At 45.7% G+C, this 18,871-nt stretch overlaps 1 protein-coding gene across 4 annotated transcripts in view; it reads left to right on the top strand.

Annotated features, from left to right (window-relative positions):
• LOC123348131 (rho GTPase-activating protein 39-like) overlaps window positions 1-18,871 on the top strand; it is a 137,085-nt gene that overhangs the window by 16,694 nt on the left and 101,520 nt on the right. The window contains exon 1 of one of the 4 annotated variants that reach the window (XM_044985532.1): window positions 9,915-9,952. The exons of the other annotated variants lie outside the window; for them this stretch is intronic. Within the exon in view, the coding sequence (XP_044841467.1) occupies window positions 9,930-9,952 (23 nt within the window). The 5' untranslated portion in view covers window positions 9,915-9,929. Of the gene's footprint in view, window positions 1-9,914; window positions 9,953-18,871 lie in introns of those variants that run through there. 4 annotated transcript variants of the gene reach the window in all.

Genomic DNA, 18,871 nt, shown 5'->3' with positions numbered 1-18,871 from the left:
CAAGCACAGGACACATGATCCTCTGGTATTTGCAGAGCTTTAAGAAAAATTGAAGCAGTGGGGAACATGATGTTTTTCTGGATGACAGATTGCTGTGGGACATAGTGAGAACCAATTTGAGATTGTTGGTGGCATTCATTGAGCAGCTGCTAATGGTGGAGTGCTTTCTCTGGGTCCAAGAAACATGGAACATCAGCATGGCCATACTGGGTCAGACCAATGATTTATCTAGTCCTGTATCCAGCCTACCCATTGCTCCCCTGGCTCACGAAGCCATACACTGCCCACCTTGCCAGCATCAAGGAGATTCAACTACCTAATCAGCAGGTCCAGAATGACAGTTGAATGAGCTCTTGGTAGATTAAGGGGACACTGGTGTTGTTTACTCTCAAGAATGGATCTCTGTGAGAATAATATCCCGATGGTTAAAGCTATCTGCTGTATTCTGCATAGTATCTGTGAAGCAAAGAGGGAGAAGTTGCTACTGATGTGGAGGGCAGAGATGGAGCAGTTGTCTGCTGAGTTTGAACAGCCAGATACAAAGACTATTAGAAATGTGGAGCTGTACGGCTGAAGGTGCTCTTGAAAGAGCACTTGAACAGTGAGTCACAGTAATGTGCTGTGGTGTATGTACTGTGTTCTACTTGGCCCTGCTGTTTTGGGGCCTGTTAGGAATTGTGTGGTGCTTGGTGAGCATCTATGAATATAAAACTGTCAGTGCACCTATTAACATTGTAGTACTTGCTGTACATTTATAACACTGTGTTTGTCAGTGATCCTAGGAGTTGAGTCAGACTGTACAATAACAAGTAATGGTTGCTTTCAGGACCACCAGGCACTCCAGAGCGGACGTTGTGAACTAATAAAGGTGAATTATTTTCCAAAGAATAGAATTTTATCGAGTAACAAAACCTGTGCAATTTTAAAGCAAATACATTAAAAACGTAAGTTCTGTTCCATTCATTTATTAAGGGTAATGAACATTCATGTCCATTTTATCTACACAAACAACAGCCGTGGCTCTCACAGGCCAGTGTATGTGAAGCTGTGGGTGTCCTTAATGTCCCCCGATGTGGAGTGGTCAGGGTAGGGATGTGGCTCCTGAAGCCATGTGGAATGTTGAGGGGGGTGTAGGCAGGTTCTGCAGTGGAGTTTTTTACGGACTGCAAAGGGAGGCAGGGCTGTGACTGTGAGACCCACAGGTCCACAAGAGCCTGCAGCATCTGTGGGTTGCTGCTGGAGAAGCCCCATGATGGCCTGGTGCATCTCCCTCTGTTTTTCCTGCTGGGACTCCTGGGCCTTTCTCCTGTCTGCTCTTTCCTTCTCCAGGCTGTCTGCAGTGTTCATCCTGCAGGCCCTGTGCTCATGGTCTGATGCAGCATTGACTTGCAGGAGCTCATGGAACATGGCATCACAAGTCCCCTTCTTTCTTGCCTTATCTGGCGCAGGTGTTCTGCAGGTGTGGAGAGGGAAACCCTCAAAACCACAACAGCAGCAGCTACAGATAAAGCACATAGAGGTACCGTTGCCAGTTTAGTCACAACAGAAAGTGAAATCAGAGGTTCAGAACTCCCTTCTTTTTTTCCCTTAACGTATTAAACAAAACTTGCCTATTGACACTGCTGCTTCAGCATACTTGTTCACCGCACGCTCCCAGTATTAGCCATGGTGAGTATGGCCCGCCGGGGCAAGGGAAATGTGCAGGGAATTTTGCCGTTATATGGAACTATGAGCACAGGACAATGGCACTGAACACTGCCACTGCTCTCCACAGGCGGGGGGTTATTTTAGCTGATCTCTCACTCCTGAGGGGGACAGAGGCAGAGAGAGCACAGCTGCTGGTGGCATTCCGAAGCTGCCTGGGCCCGTATGTCACTACCCTGTTTACTGCAGTGGTGCCTGCTGATGTTATCGCTGACTGGTGTGGAGAAGTGTCCTACTGTGGAGGCAGAAATCAGGCTTCCCTCCCTAGAAATCTTCGGGAGATGATTGCAGAGCCCTGCCATGGAAGGTTCATCAAGATCTCTCCGGAGGATTCACGGGATATGAAGAGTCGATAACTGTGTCCTGTTACGTTGGGGGTGCCATCAGTACATCGCTGGAATGGGAAATATATTTACATGCTCCCCCAAGGTTCCTTCCCCTGCATCGGGCTCACCCATATTCGACTGCTGGGATGGTCTGGACTGCAGGGGAGTCTAAAACAGGGTCTGGCTCATGGTATAGCTGGACCCCTGGTTGCATGGCCCCGTCTTGCTCCTCTTCCTCCTTCTTGTCATCGCTGTTCATGGCAGGGACCCGTGACTCTGGCTCCTTGGAGATATCCACAGATATCTGCGGCGTGGTGGTGGGGGTCTTCGCTAAGGATGGCACGCAGCTCTTTGTAAAAGTAGCAAGCCTTCAGCTCGGCATTGGATTGACTGTTTGCCTCCCTCGCCTTCTGGTATGGCTGCTGCAGTTCCTTGGCTTTCATGCAGCACTGCTGACGGTCTCTGTCGTATCCCGTCTCCTGCATCCCCCAAGCAATCTGCCCATAAATGTCCACATTTCTGTGGTTGGACTATAGCTGTGCCTGCATGGTCTCTTCTCCCCAAGGCCCAAGATACTGAGTATCTTGTCTCCTCCAGGCTGGAGTGCATCCGGAGTATATAGCTGGCGTGGTCCGCTGGGCAGTTGCTTTCAACAATGGAGAACTGCTAGATGTGCTCACCAAGCTTGGCAATCAGGAAAAGCAAATTTCTGAAATGCCAGGTCTTTAAAGGGAATAGGGAGCCTTCTGGTCTCCGTGACCCCGGGCAGTGGAGTCACAATTGTGACCAGAGTGGTCAGTGTCAGGCATTGGGGGTCAGCTGCTGGAGTCCTGTTAGAGTTGGCATAGGTAACGCAGTGTCTACACTCGCACTGCATCGAGCTCAGTGCATCGATCATGGCTCGACACCACTCGGGAAGGTGATGTTATGATGTCGGCATAATGGAGAGCTTTCATGGGTGGGAGAGGAGATTAAGTATTGACATATGAATGACTCAGCCAACATTGATCTAACTTCGTAATGTAGACCAGGCCTTAGTAAAGTTCATTTTCCCCAAATGAAATAAGCTATCCTGCTGAACACGCTTGGCTTTTACTGCATAGAAATGTTGTTTAAAAAAAAAAATCACACTCCTGTCTGACATAACTATACTGGCAAAAGTTTCAAGTGTAGACGTGGCTTCAGTTGCAGAGAGTAGGTGTTAGAGTAACTCTCCCCTGATAAAGAAAATCTCTGCTTGCTAATTCACTGCCATTCAGGTGGGAAGTATGTGTGGGCTGAGCCCTACAGCTGCATGGGAAAAGTCTAGAGAGGGAGAACTGAGAACTGAAAGGAACCTTGTCCTTTCTCCTGGTCACAGCCTGATCTTTGACCCTTTTCAGCACAGTTCTGTCTTGCTAGGCTGCAGGTGCATGGAGACCTTTTCTTTTAGCTTCAGGCATCTTCTGTTTCAGTTCGCCTGCGAGAAATAACCATGAGACACTGCAGCAGAGATGGTGGGCCACATACTCTAGCCACAGGAGATCCAGGGAAGCCTTGTTGCAACAGCCCATACAAACCTCAGGGAGTGCTGCTGGCCCTCAGGCTCCTGGAAAGGGCTCTTCAAAGAACCAGTCGGCTGGAACATACCAGAGCTGGGGTAGATCCAGAGTCAGAATCAGGAACCGAAGCTGAGGGTCAGAACCAGGGACAGACGCCACATGCCAGAGCCGGGGTTGAGCCAGAGTTGGAATCAGCAGTCGGAGCTGGGGGTCAGAGCCAGGGCTGGTAGCCCATGGTCAGAAGCAAGGCATAAGGGCAGGAACTGGAGGAGAGGTGAGGATCAGGCACTGAGCAGGAGCAAGGTGGGAGCTAGGAGCAAGGGCAGGGGCGAGCCAGGAGAAGATCGATAGTAGCGCAGGAGTCAAGAACAGACTTGGAAGCAAGCAAGAGCAGAGTCCAACACAGCAGCTGTAAGCAGCACCATTGCTCAGACAGCCCAACCCACTCACTTCCTGGCTTAAGTAGTGGGTGCAAGCCAATCAAGCAGCTGCAGGTGCTCTGATAGGATTTCCTTTGGGGCCGAACCTTTCAGGATTGTGAGGTACTGCTTTGCCTGTTTCCCTTGGTGGTGACATGTGAGTGTCAGAGATCTAGGGCTCCATAGCCGTGGGTTCCAGACCCACGTTCTTGATTCTTACAAAAGCTGCTGCTAAGTATGTGAATATTTATTTGAACTCCAGGTACAAGGTTTTTATTTCACTTTCTGCAATTCTCAGTGTGGGTTGTGATTTAAAGGGAATATTTGGTTATGCAGCATGTCTTTTCACCAGCCTATGGAATCCCTCACTGCAGCAGACCAGAGTCCCATTCTGTGACAGGATTTTAAAGAGGGCTGCATAACTGGGATGACCACTAATGAAATTTTGTAGTTCTGCAAACTGATTACCCATATTACTATGTCAAGCTTCATGTTGCGGGGCATAAGCTGATAATTTAAAGGCGTTGTGTAGCACTGCACGCGTGCCACGACAGGTCTTTTTTCCTTCCCTCCCAAGCATTAAATGCTGGTTACTGCCTGAGGCAGGTTGTTATGATGATGCATTATTTGTTCAGTGCCAGCAGAGTGCTTTGTGACAAGTCAGAGAAGGAGGGGCTGAGATACGGCATAAACAATCAGAAGGTGTGACAAATAAACAAAATATGGAACACCTGGGTTTTGTTGTGCATCGAATCATACTTGACAGATTATAATGGTCTCTAACTATGAATGTGTTATAAGAATCTTGATCCATTGTGTAACTCAAAACAAACCTGTTTTGCAGTCTGGTACCGGTTGGGCTGTGGGTTTTGAGGGAGGCTCTTGCCTAGGCTTCTGGTGGGGCAATTGATTTTTCAGAAGCTCTGAATACCTGCAGCACCCATTGACCTCACTTGGAGTTATGAGCATTCAGCTGTTCTCAAAACAAGGCCCGAAGCATCTCAAATCGGGCACCCAGAAAATTGGGAACGCACAATTAGCAGCCACTTTTGGAAAATTCTGGTGTAAGTGACTTGTCCAGCTCAGGAAGTCAGTGGCAGAGTCAGAGCTGGAGCCCAGTATGCTCCAGTCTAGTGCCTTAACCACAGGACCATGCTTGCCTTCTCTCCCTCCCTTTGCCTCATTCATGACACACCTCCCTACATCCTTGCCAGTGACTACAACATCTCTGTAGTAGACTAGCCATGGAACGTTAGGAATCAGTGTCCCTTGTTCAGGTAGGTGATGAGTGTGAGCTTGTGATTAGTGCAACGGTTACAGACATGATAGCTTGCATCTCGCTGTGACACACTCTTTCTTGGGAGTCTCTACGCTGCAATTAGACCCTGGTGGCTGTCCCATGCCAGCTGACTTGGGCTCGGGCTCCGGGGCTGTTACATTGCAGTGTAGACGTTTGGGCTGCAGCCTGAGTCCGAATATCTACACAGCAGTTGAACAGCCCCACAACCCAAGCTCTGCGATCCTGAGTCAGCTGGCACGGGCCAGCCGCAGGCATCTAATTGCAATGTAGACATACCCTTGGTGATAGTATAAGAATGTGATTTCGGTGTGGCCTGTGAAGAGACCTGAGTTCTATTCCCAACTCTGCCAGAAATGACTTTATGTAATCTCTCATTTACTTTAATCTTTAAAATGCGGCAATGGCTCTTGCCTGTCTCCTAGGATAGGGATACAAGACCTTGTTCAATAATAGTGGCTGTGATGTGCACCAGTGAGTGAAAAAGGTGAAGCTTCAACTCATGGTCTCATGGCTCCCTCCTGAGTCTAAAGAACATTTTAATTCTCCCCCTCTCTCTTCCCTCCTTCAAATATTGCTAGACTTGCTGATGCCGCAGAACAAAGAGCCTAGCTCAGCTGTGACAGAACATCTTGTGAAATGTGGTACACTTGACTGTGTCCTAAAGTTCTTTCCATCTAAATAGACTAAATAGACTAATACCAAATGCATTGAGAGATCCAGAGAGAGATTCTGTTTTGAAGATTCTTCTCAGAACACACACACACACACACACACACACACACACACACACACACACACACACACACACACACACACACACAACCAGTGGATGATGGCATTTTTATCAATGTGGGTTAATACTGAGAAGGAAGTTGAAGGAAGGGTGGTGTGACCGGAGTCCGAGGGGAGCCACACTGAGATTACTTAATTAGGACAAACTGCAAAAAATGGAGCAGACAATCCTGAAAGCTGGTGGTCATTCCAGTACTTAGATCCACCATGCTAGTCTCAAATACCTTCTATAATACCTTCCTGGTTATCCAGAAGCCAAAACACAGTTTCCTTAAAAGCAGCAAAGAATCCTGTGGCACCTTCTAGACTAACAGACGTTTGGCAGCATGAGCTTTCGTGGGTGAATACCCACTTCTTCAGATGCACCCACAAAAGCTCATGCTGCCAAACGTCTGTTAGTCTATAAGGTGCCACAGGATTCTTTGCTGCTTTTACAGATCCAGACTAACACGGCTACCCCTCTGATACTAGTTTCCTTAAAGCAACCCAGCCTTAGGCCTCCATCCAGACACCCAAGTCAAATATGGTGAGGATTACTGAAAATCTTATTCATCATATAAGAAAGTTCTACCAATCCCAAAGGATCGGACACATTACCTCCCAGGTTAATGACTATTTCAGATCTTACCCAAATACACGCTTACAGCCAATTGTTATTAACTACTAAAATGTATTAAAAAAGTAGAGAGAGTGTATTGGTTAAAAGATCAGTATACATACAGACATGAGTACAGTTCTGAGATCAGATTCATAATAGAGATGGTGAGCTTTGTAGTTGCAAAGAGTTCTTTCAGAATTTGTCCGTAGGTTATAGTCCAATGTTCATATTTAGGGTGATCCAGGTGGGACTGGAGATCTCAGTTTTATGACTCAGGCTGCCCCTGCATAAAGCATCAAGCAGATCTGAGATGAAAGGATCAGGACCCAAGACACCTTTATATAGTTCCAGGCATTCTCTTGACAGCATGGAGTCCTTAGGCAAACAATAGGCAATCATGGAGACTTTGAAGTAGACCTATTTCTTAAGCATCACCAGTAATTAGCTACAGGGATTAATTTAAGGCAATTGCCTGTTTTCCACCATTCGCAGGTGATTTGCTATACATTTCAAAGAGAGATGAATCCAGTAATATATTTACAATTCATTTAAATGTTAAGATCTCCTTTTGATCTCTGAATTAATAGAAAACAGCATAGACAGGAACTCTTTGGTTACATTGTTAACCTCTAACTGTATATATATATAAACACACAAAACCACAAACATTATCTTATATGTCCCTAGCGGTTGAATTTGGGTCATTTATCCTGCAGGATGCTTAATCCTTTCTGGCCATGTGTTACAGGTGGTGTCTGCTGTACTGGGATAGGGGTTTTGTAGGGGTAGCATGGAAGGAGGGCATTAAAACTAGACAAACACTGTATTAGAGAGACCAGTGGTCTGATCTGAGCAGCAGGAGGTTTGTTTCTGGACTAGAGGGTCCAGGAGTCTGATCTGTTACAGCTGTGCTGTGTATTTTTTTCAGTTATTTAGTCTTTTATTCAGAGAGAAACCTGGAGGAAGCAATGTTTCTTCTCAGAATCCTAGTGTTCCATCTTGATCACTACCACCATGTACAGCAGTTACTGTCATGACAACTGATAATATCAAGACACAGCCAGGAACTTGTAACGGCTGCAGCATAGCTTCTAATATCTGTACTTGTTGTGTGGCTAATAATAACTATTCTCTGTAGCTAGGAAGTGTCTTTGCCCTCTCCCTCGTGTGCTCAATGCAGGGGATAGGATCACTGTAAATCAGTCCTGGAGAGAAGTGACACATGGATTTCCTGGAGTTTGCGTTGTGGAGATCCTGCCTAGCTGCACCAGTCCACTCCACACTCTGCAGTTACTTCAAGTGAAGTGGAGTTGGAGCATCCCCCTCTGGGCTGTTGAGTAGGAAAACCCAGCCTGATTTTATACAGAACAATACAAACAGATGGTGTTTACTTCCCTGCCTGATTGGAAGAGCAAGCATAAGGCTTTACACTGAGGCTTTGGCTACACTTACACTTCAAAGCGCTGCCGCGGCAGCGCTTTGAAGCGTTAAGTGTAGTCAAAGTGCCAGCGCTGGGAGAAAGCTCTCCCAGCGCTGTCCGTACTCCACCTCCCTGTGGGGAGCCGCGCTCCCAGCGCTGGGGCTTTGACTACACTGGCGCTTTGCAGCGCCGCAATTTGCAGCGCTGGAGAGGGTGTGTTTTCACACCCTGCTGCAGCGCTGCAAATTTGTAAGTGTAGCCAAGCCCTGAGCTAGGTTGGCTCTTGTTTTGTTGAGAAAAGACCTGCAGCAATTTAAGCATAATGTGGCCTAGTGAGACCCAAACAATCCATCGCATTGGCCTTGGTTCCCAGCTGATCTAACACTGTTGACTTTGTACCCTTTGCTCAAGCACAAAGTTCAGTTTAACCATTTTGACAGCTGTTGAAAATACAGAACCGTGAGTTCTGGGGAAAAACACCTGTGTTAGTGCACTTGTACAAACCTCAGGAGCAGGAAGCATCTCTGAGAGGCTCACCATGGCCAGAATTTCAGAATCCCAGGGTGTAAGGCCTGTGGGGGAGAGAGCCCCAGAGCTATCCTGAAGCACCTTCCCAAGACCAGCCTCTCTTGGCTTCAGAAAAACGATTCCCATTATGAAAGCCTAAGTCCTAAGCTCTAAGAGGTTACATCCTAATGTTCTGCAGATAGAGCTTGGAGCCACTCCCAGCTCTGCAAGGTGTTTCACCTCACTGGGCCCACCTGGCTTGGACTCAGCCCGTTGCTGTGGCCTACTGGACCAGGACTTTTCTCGTAGCTCCTTCAGCCCCTGTATAGCTTTAGCTTTTAACAATAATTTTAAAAAGGCCGTTTTCAAATGTAGGTGCTGAAAAGAAGTCACTTAAATATCAGCCTAATTCTTCAGAGGTCCTGAGACGTGCAGCTCCTTCTGTCCTCAATGATAGCGTCAGGGCTTCCAGCAGCCCTTGAACATCAGCTTCAGTCAGAAGCAGTCTGTCTTCAACACCCAAAAATAGCAAAGGTCACTTGAGGATTATGCCATAGAAACAACTGAAAGACGAAGATTTGAACTTGATAAGAAAGCTGAAAAGCTCTTTTACTTCTCCTTCAGGGTAGCACAGAATGAACAATGTAAAGAAAGGATTGGAGCTCTTTGCCTTCAATATAGTCCTCCACGCCCATGTAAACTTGCAAGCCCATTACTAGTAGCTGCAAGTGTGAAAATGGAGGGGAAAATCAGAGGAAGAATTAAAGGAATCAACATTGACACTAATACAATATGATTGGTCACTGAGTTGATAATGGCTACAAGATTCCAACCACGCAGGGGCGAATGTTTCCCTACTTATACTATTGATTCTGTGTCCAAAAAGAAAACCACAGAACATTGTGTTCAGCTTGCTGAAGGTGCTTCCAAGAATGCAGAGAAAAGTGTGACAAGGAGGTCTTTGACACTTGCATTGACAACAGAAATAAAATTAAAATGATGAGAACTCGTCTGCAACCATCCAAAGCTTCTGGCATCTGGGTGTTCAGGAGACGTAATGCTCACTGAGAAACAACTAGTCCTACAAGTCCATAGTACCTTGTCTTCAACCACCATCAGCCTCATGTTTGTTGAACTGAAATAAAGAGTAATTTCCCAGTTTCCCAATGACTCTCAGGAAGATTCTCTACACTTGCATGCAGCTACCATAGACTGTTGAAATTTGTACTGAGCATGAGGCAGTGTTTGATTTAAAATACCAAACATACCACACATTTTACAAAATATGAGACGAAAGGCTCTAAAGTTACAAAAGGATTTGAATGAAGTGTCGGAGAGACTTGATGTAAGATGATACTACCATCACAGTCTCTCTGGAGAGCTGCTTGATCTAATTAATGACAAAGAACTGGAACCCACAAGGACAAAATAAATAAATTAATTAAAAGTTTCAGAGAAGAACTTCTCCATTACTTTGCCCTACTAGCTGATGCCATTTACAGGGTCGTAGGATCTACCTAGAACAGGAGGCGGAAGCTGAAATATAGGATTACATTCCACAGCTTTCTTCTCTTATAGCATTTAAAATTCAGGCTCCACATTTCTATTTCATATCTGTGCCGCTGATTCAGGAATATACCTCTACTCAAGACAGCATTTAAGCACGTGCTTCTGAATCTGGGCCATTGTTTGTAAAGGAAATTGTTCTACTGGTTATTGCATCAAAATGCTGGAAATCTGCGGCAGTAAAATCAAAGAAGACTAAATGGGTTCTTTTCAATTTTCACTTCTTTCTAGCCCACTCAGCATCAATTGAATGTGTTTTTAGCATTGGTCTGAGCTTTGCCACAGGCTAGGTGCTGAAAAAACAAATAAACTGATAAAAGTGTACAGGTATCTAAGGGCAAATACAAAGATGGCAGGGGCCTAACTAGTTAGGTTGGGGCCTTATTGTATATTGTGTTTCATCTACAGAACTGTACTTTTTGTTTTCGTTTTGGGCAATGTGTTCAGCTCATTATGTATGCAGAAGAAAAGTGTTTCTGAAGTGAATCAGTTATGATGAGTTTATATTGAATTTCATAGACACATCATGAGCTTTTTTACTAGGTTTTCAAGTGTTGGTTTACTCCCACTCCCTTCCCTGCCCCAGGAAAAGTGTGTGGGGACTGGAGAAAATCACAAGAAGTGACCCATTCCCTCCATACAGAGCTCTTTCTTGAACCAGCTGTTCTCCTTTGGGCTGTGATCAGAGCAGTTGAGATTTGGTCCTCTGTGGACTCTGTACGTTTCTTATTGACTCTGGCTCGTTGCCAGATTCCTGTACTATCCCAGCATTGTAGTGGCTAACTTGAGTCACACTTAATAGGCTTGGACAGTTAATACTTTCAAGAGCTCCTCTGCATTTGTTCCTACTTAATTTTTTTTAACAAAGCAGACAGGGACAGCTGCAACCTGAGAGATTGCCTGAAGACTGAACCAGCATAGGAACGTTGTGATGAAAACAGGGTTATCTTTGTTTGATGCATTTAACCACCAGTGTCTAGTGGACTTTGCTGATGGAGAAATAGCCAATTCCTTTCTAAACTATGTCAGTGGGTTGTATGGGTTTTCAAGGGGCTCTGTGTCTTGGCTTATCAATGACTGGCAGCCTTTAAACTTAACAAGACAGAAGGCCATTATTTTGCTAATGCCATATGTTTAAAAATGTCACTGCCTTAGATGCGTAACTTTCCATTCTTATTCTGAGGCTCTACAGCTTTTTGCTTCAAGATGAGGTTGTCTTTGTGGGAGTGCACCTGTGAAAACAACTGGCACCTAAAGTAATATCAGGTTCTGTGTGTCAGTTACACACAGTAATTGTGTGGTTGAGTCCCCATTTTACCATTATAATCTCAGTAACTCAAGGTATGTCTATGCTGCAATTAGACACCCATGGCTGGCCCATGCCAGCTGGCTCAGGCTTGTGGGGCTCGGGCTGTGGGGCTGGGTAATTGCAGTGTAGACTTAAGGCTGGGACTGCAGCCTGAGCTCTGGGATCCTCCCACCTTGCAAGGTCCTAGAGGAGGGGTAGGCAACCTATGGCACACGTGCCAAAGGCGGCACACAAGCTGATTTTCAGTGGCACTCACACTGCCTGGATCCTGGCCACTGGTCCGGGGGGCTCTGCATTTTAATTTAATTTTAAATGAAGTTTCTTAAACATTTTAAAAACCTTATTTACTTTACATACAACAATCATTTAGTTATATATTATAGACTTATAGAAAGAGTCCGTCTAAAAACGTTAAAATGTACCACTGGCACACAAAACCTTAAATTAGAGTGAATAAATGAAGACTCAGCACACCACTTCTGGAAGGTTGCCGACCCCTGTCCTAGAGCCTGGGCTCCAACCTGAGCCCGAATGTTCGCCCATAGCCTAAGTTCTGCGAGCCTGAGTAAGCTGGCACTGGCCAGCCGCAGGCTTTTAGTTGCACTGTAGACCAACCCTCAGTCCATCCCACTCCCTTTACCCCCTGCCATCCCTTGCAGCTTCCTCAGAAAAGCTGCTTTCTCCCTGAAGTTACTCATGCATGTTCTCTAACGGGAGAATAATTTGTTGTCACGGGTTCGGAGGTTAATGAGATTGAGGTGCCTGGGTGATCTACAGGTTTGAAGTGTTGGAGGGGGTTTGCTCTCAAAACCTAGGATACAACGAGTTTAGCCTCAGGTGGGGTGGGAGCTTCTCATTCTGTCCCTCCTTCCCAGTCCAGAGGGGCAGGAAAGGCTACAGAGGCAGCATGCTGAGCTCTGTGGAGAATGGAGCTCATTTTGCCAGTGGGGCTGTGATAGCCAGCAATGGAGGAAGCAGTGTTTAGCTCCTCTTGGCCAGTGCAATGGGCTGGGGCGGCTGCTGCTGTTGCTGCTGCTGTGCTTTCTCTGTCCCAGTGTCACCAGAGCAGCAGGCCCTCTGCAACATGAGTCTCCTGTCTGTATGAGAGACTGCTGTCCTTTGGCTGCTCCAGGCTGTGCTCTGTCTGGAGCATTATTCTCTGGGGGCTGGCAGTGCTGCCTTTTAGTTAAGGTTGCCCAGCGCTTCCTGTTATAAGACCCTGGTTTCAGTTGCTCATAACTTTGACAAACTGAAACTATTTGGGCTGAAATTTCTCATGTAGGGATGTTTTTGTTGTTTTTGTTTTAAAGTTTCAGCTAAAACAGTTCAGCTATGTCTCAGAGTAGGGTTGAGAAAATGTTATTTTTGCCCATGTTAAAAAAAAACAACAACTTCCCTTTTCCTTTGAGACACTCTAGTGCCTCCAGGCTTTGGAGAAGGGACTTGGTGTCAAGGATGTGCCTTGTGCTGTCCTTGAGAAAATACACCCAATTTTGGCCAAATTATAAGTCCCAGCGAAATCTCATTTTGCACATGCTCAATAGAGACTTGTTAGAGTTTGGCTGCTAAGTTCCCTTATGATTCTATCTGTACTGGGCATGCTCCATCCTCTCGCAGTGCCTACCAGACTGCATGTGCCATCCTCACAGAGGAAGCTCCATCCCACAGGGGCTAAGCATGACTTTCCCTGCAATTGCTGCTCCTAGCTGCCAGGTGCTGTAGTGGCACAGGGGACAGGAACTGACAGCAGAGAGTGGCTTTCCTGCTGGTGCCCAGGTAGCCTGAAGGAGGAGAAAGCAGCCTGACTGGAATGCAGAGGGGCTAGGAATAGGGTAGGGTGATGGCAGAGAATACAGGGCACTGGGAAGGAACTGAAAAGTGGGGAACAGGAGCAAAGTGATGCAGACAACTGGGATGAGGGATAGGAACAAAGCAGGGGAGGATGAGCAGGAGCCATGGAGTGGGGAGGAACCATGGACAGGAGGAGTTCGATAGTAGAAGAGGGGGCAGGGTCTGGGGAGAGTGAATTAGGAGCAGAAGAGGACAGGGAGAGATCGGGAGATTGGGGCAGAAGAATCCATGACTGTTTACAGAACCTGGGACTGAACTCGCTATTCCTGAGTCTCCACGTTCCACTGCTATCAGCACATATCATCAGGTACCTCATCCCCCATTAGTGGCTGGTCCACAAAGAGGATGACAAGCTACTACTGCTACCAGTTACTCCATTAGCACTACTGATAGAGGACTGTGCTGTGGATCTAAAGATGACTGGTGCTCAGAGGTCACTGTGGTTCTATGTGATGAAGAAACAAACCTTACAATTTTTAAGTTTTAGAAATGTCAGAAACTACATTTAACAAAAAGATGTTAAGTGTTCAGGTCGCAAAGTTGAACACTCAAAAGTTAGGAAATGCCAGAGGCAACCTTAATTTCCCCCCCATGTGCATAAGCATTATGATACAGTCTTTAGTTACATGATCACATACAGTACAACCTCAAAAAGAACAGGAGTACTTGTGGCACCTTAGAGACTAACAAATTTATTTCAGCATAAGCTTTTGTGGGTTACAGCTCACTTCTTCGGATGCATAGAATGGAACACACAGACAGGAGATATTTATACATACAGAGAACATGAAAAGGTGAAAGTATGCATACTTATGCTGAAATAAATTTGTTAGTCTCTAAGGTGCCACAAGTACTCCTGTTCTTTTTGCGGATACAGACTAACACAGCTGCTACTCTGAAAAAAGTACAACCTCAAGAGTTACGAACCCCTTGGGAATGGAGAATGTTCATAACGCTGAATAATACATTATGGTTGTTCTTTCAAAAGTTTACAACTGAACATTGACTTAATACAGCTTTGAAACTTTACTATGAAGAAGAAAAATGTGGTTTTTAACCATCTTAATTTAAATGAAACAAGAACAGAAATAGTTTCATTGTCAACTGCCCTTTATATTTTAGTAATTTATGTTTAAGACAGTTCTGTACTGTAATTGCTTCTCCCCCCCCCGTCTCTGCTGATGCCTGATTGCGTACTTCTAGTTCCAAATGAGCTATGTGGTTGACTGGTCAGTTCGTAACTCTGAGGATCTACTATACTATTTTTTCCCCTCTCATTCAGTGCACAGGATGGATCTGCTCTGGGAATGTATCAGGGTTGTGCCGTGAAGGAGTACTCCTGGGGGAATTCTGCGCCACTGTGCACATGCATAATTTATGTCCCCTGCAGATTTCTTTGCTTCCCTGCAGAAAAATGACTTTCTGATGGGGAAGCAAAGAGAAGCCACAATAACAGTCATGCGACCCTCCCCAGCAGTATGTTTCGGGTACCCAGAGCAGCCAGCAGAGAGGTAAATCACTGTGGGATAGGGGGCGAGACTGAGGAAGACCCTGATGGTGGCCCCTACCCTGCGTCAGGCTCAGTTGCTGGTCCCAGATGGACTGGGGAGGATGGGACTTTCTCTTCCCCTGCATGACATCTGGGGCTGTGTCAAACCCACCCCCAGATTTCTCCCCCAGCTGTAGGAAGCTCTGCAAACTCCTGCCCCCCCTCCCGTGCTTCCTGCACTCATCACTCCTCAATTGCAGGGGGAGGGGCCACTGTACAGGGAGATGCTCCCCCATCTGCCCAGCACCCATGCATCCAGACCCCCTCATACCCAGACCCTCCCACTGAGCATCACCCCCCCCGATGTACCCCACTCCCACTCCCCCTGCACCTAGACCACCCCGACAAGCCACCTGCATCCCCACCTGACCAAGCCCCAACCAGCTGCACCGAGAGCCCCACCCCACTGAGCCCCACCCCTCCAGCATCTGGACCCCCCTACTGAGCCCCCCACACCCAGACCCCCCCACCACTGAGCCCCAAACCCCTTTGATCAGTGCTTCAGTCGCTTGGTGGTGGTGGTGGGGTCTGTAGATGGAGGTGGAAAAGAGAGGAAGAGCATGGCAAACGTCTCTCCCTTTTATCATGTTCTTTCTTCTGTCTTGGCTTTGCCCCACCCCCCCTTCAGAGTCAGGTGAGCATTACATCATCGCAGTCCCAAACTGGCCGGGGGTGGGGGGTGACTCACTTGAGAGTCCAACAAATCCTTTGTTGTTGCCTAGGCCAGTGTCCTTTGTTCCTGTGAGGCTGGGCTGGGTTTGTCCCGTACATGCACTGATGATATGTGAACTGCCCTTCAGTTCCTGGAGAGTTTTGCCTGGGCTTGTTTTAAGCCATGAGGACACACTTTCAGCCTCATAACTATATACATGAAATTACAGCCTATAACATTACTATAACAACAATGCTCAATGCATCGCGAGCCTTCCGAAAACACCGACATGGCAAACTTTGCATTGGATACCAGACAATCATATTATAAGGATAAACATGGGGGTGCAGGGAGTTCCCCCAAGATACAGAGTATCACAGCTGCCTTGCTGAGCCTGCCTGCCCACACCTTGTGCATCTGGCACGGAGGGGCAAGGCCCAGGGGTGTTTCTGGGGCAGGCCCGGACCTTGCGCTGTGTCAGGGTTGGGTGCAGCCTCCCTACTGAGTCTTGTGTCCCAGGGGTATGTGGAGGGGTTCACAATGATCTCCCACCTCTGTGCAACCAGTGGCCTGTGCTCCCCAATGCCATGCTGGAGCCTCCACATTTATTTGACAATTTGCAGAATTTTAAAATATTGTGCACAGAATTTTTATTTTTTTGGTGCAGAATTTTTATTTTTTTGGCGCAGAATGCCCTTAGGAGTAAAGGAGGCAGTTATCTGTTGTCATTCTACCTCATCTGTTGGCAGAACTTGCAGGGTGTGCAGTGAATCAGGCAGGGGATTATACGAAGAGTGAGTTCAGTCTCATGGCTAAGGCAGTTACACAGTGCCCTGGAGAACTGGTCCTGATTCAACCACAGAGTTAATGTGTGGTGCTGGACAAGTCACTTAAACTGAGCTAGTGGTCACCGATTACGTTTTCCTCATTTTCTGGGTGCCCAATTTGAGACCCTGGGTCTGGTTTTCAAAAGTGGTGAGCACCCACAGCTGCAATTGAAGCCAGTGGGATCTGTGCTAAGGGCGCCGGAACCTTTGTAGAAGTGGAGGGGCCAAGGCCAAAGTGACGGGGGAATTAAAATACTATTTAAAAATCCCACAGAGTGTAATGTAAATAACCAGAATGCAAAATGTAGCCACATTATAATATTTAAGGTATAATTATAACATGAAGAAACAAAAAAAAAGACAACTTTAGTTATAAACATCGGACTGCATTTTATTTTTGCACTTCCATGTATTGTACTTCCCTTGCATTTATCATTTTACTGCAGATATTCCACTATTAATGCTGCACTATTAGTACACCTCTACCCCGATATAACACAAATTTGGATATAACGTGGTAAAGCAGCGTTCCGGGGGGGCAGGGCTGCGCACTCCGGCAAATCAAACCAAGTTCAATATAACGCGGTTTCACCTATAACACGGTAAGATTTTTTGGCTCCTGAGGACAGTGTTATATCGGGGTAGAGGTTTATTAGTATTTATTGAATTGTAACTTGCAGTTCTGTAACATTACAGCCGAATTGTCCTTGTTTCTATATAATGCATATTTTAACAATTGTAACCCTAAATTGTAAATCTCCTTGGAAAAAGGCGTCTGCAAAATAAATAAAAATAACGATAAACAACTTTGTTAGGAGGTAAACATGTCCCATAGAAGAGAATTATATAAATGATTTTTTGTAATGTTTTATAAAAAATAAAATATCAAAAATCTATTTGTTTATTTTTAGAAAACCTAACGAATGCCATCATCAGGCTGTGGCAGATAGAAGCAATACAAAATCTATTAAGCAAAATGTGTAAACTTAATGCAATTTTGATCATGCAATTATTTAGGATTGCTATGGATAGCTAGGAATGCATCTGATCTCGTGTCATAGTGTATCTTGACCTTTAGCAGTATGATCATGTTTTTCCCACCGCGCATATGGTTGCCTCTGGCATTTCCTAACTTTTGAGTGTTCAACTTTGTGACCTGAACACTTCTGGTTCCGGCGCTGGTGAACTGTGCTGTGGAAAAAACAGGTCTTGGTCACCTCAAATGGGCACCCAAAGTTAGTGGACACTGTTAACCTTAATCTCTCTGAGCATTAGTTCCCCGTCTGTAAAATGGGGATAATACTCCCTCACCTCACAGGGGAGTTATGAAAATACATTTTGTAATGTTTGTGAAGCACTCAGATACTATAGCGATGAGCATGATAGAAAAACTTACAAGGAAATGAATAGCTCTGTCCTCAGAGCACCTTTTGAATAATACGCAATAAAATGAACCCCAGGGCCACTCATTAAACAACGAGGATAGAACAAAATATTATATAGCGGCCCATGCAGTGAGCACCGTCCATCCTGTACGCTCACTGGGGCAGGAATCCTGTGGAAAAAATAGTAGATGAGTATGTAATTAAAAGCCGTATCCTAATGCATATGCATGAGGGGGCTGAATTAAGGTTGTGCGGTGTTCTTCATTGAGCCACCTGCACTGATGCCCTAGACTTTTTTCTGAGTTGTTCCTTTTAATTTAGAACCTAGTAAGCTGTGAATAGTTGTGTATTATTTCCTTCAGTGTGCATGCCCTTTGCATGCTGAATTGCATCTGCCCTCTGCTTGCCCATTCACCTACCTTGGTTAGGTCGGGTTGACATTCCTCACAGTTAATAGCTCTGAGTCATCTGCAAATGTTTTTATCTTGTTGTTTATTATTCCTTGTGTGATCATGAATGGGTCTCTTTACTAAGCATTCGTGAGGCTCCTAGACTGCGTGTTCCCTTTCCTGGCTGTCCCACGTATGGTATGTCCTTCTGGGTTCTGGCTGCCTGCTCATTTGAGAGATGCCGCTGGTGGTGCCCGCATCGTCCTATGTAGTCCCAGCTCTGATCCTCTTGTTCTGAAAGTGATAGCATCCCCTTGCTGGATGGGGATCAGCCTACACTGCAAAGTTAGCTGTAAAAGTTTTAAGTAGTTTGCAGCTGTGCAGTCTGGCTGGTTTCACTAGCTACACAGGTAGCCTGTTCCAGAACAAAAATTATAAGTCAGTTGTGTAGCTGTGGCTGAAGAATCCTGTTCTATTTCCAGTTCACAGCTTGACTGATGTGGGCTAATGCCCAGTCGCTGGAGCAGTTGCATACATTATGTGTGATGTAGGGCTGTTGATTAATAGCAAACTCATGCGATTAACTCAAAAAAAATTAATTGCGATTAAAAAAATGAATCACGATTAATCGCACTGTTAAACAATAGAATACCAATTGAAATTTATTAAATATTTTTGGATGTTTTTCTATATTTTCAAATACATTGATTTCTATTACAGCACAGAATACAAAGTG

The sequence above is a fragment of the Mauremys mutica genome, chromosome 13 (genome assembly GCF_020497125.1).
Source record: "Mauremys mutica isolate MM-2020 ecotype Southern chromosome 13, ASM2049712v1, whole genome shotgun sequence".
Lineage (NCBI taxonomy): Eukaryota > Metazoa > Chordata > Testudines > Geoemydidae > Mauremys > Mauremys mutica.
Note: the sequence above shows the minus strand (reverse complement) of the source record. Positions and strands in the feature narration are given on the sequence as shown.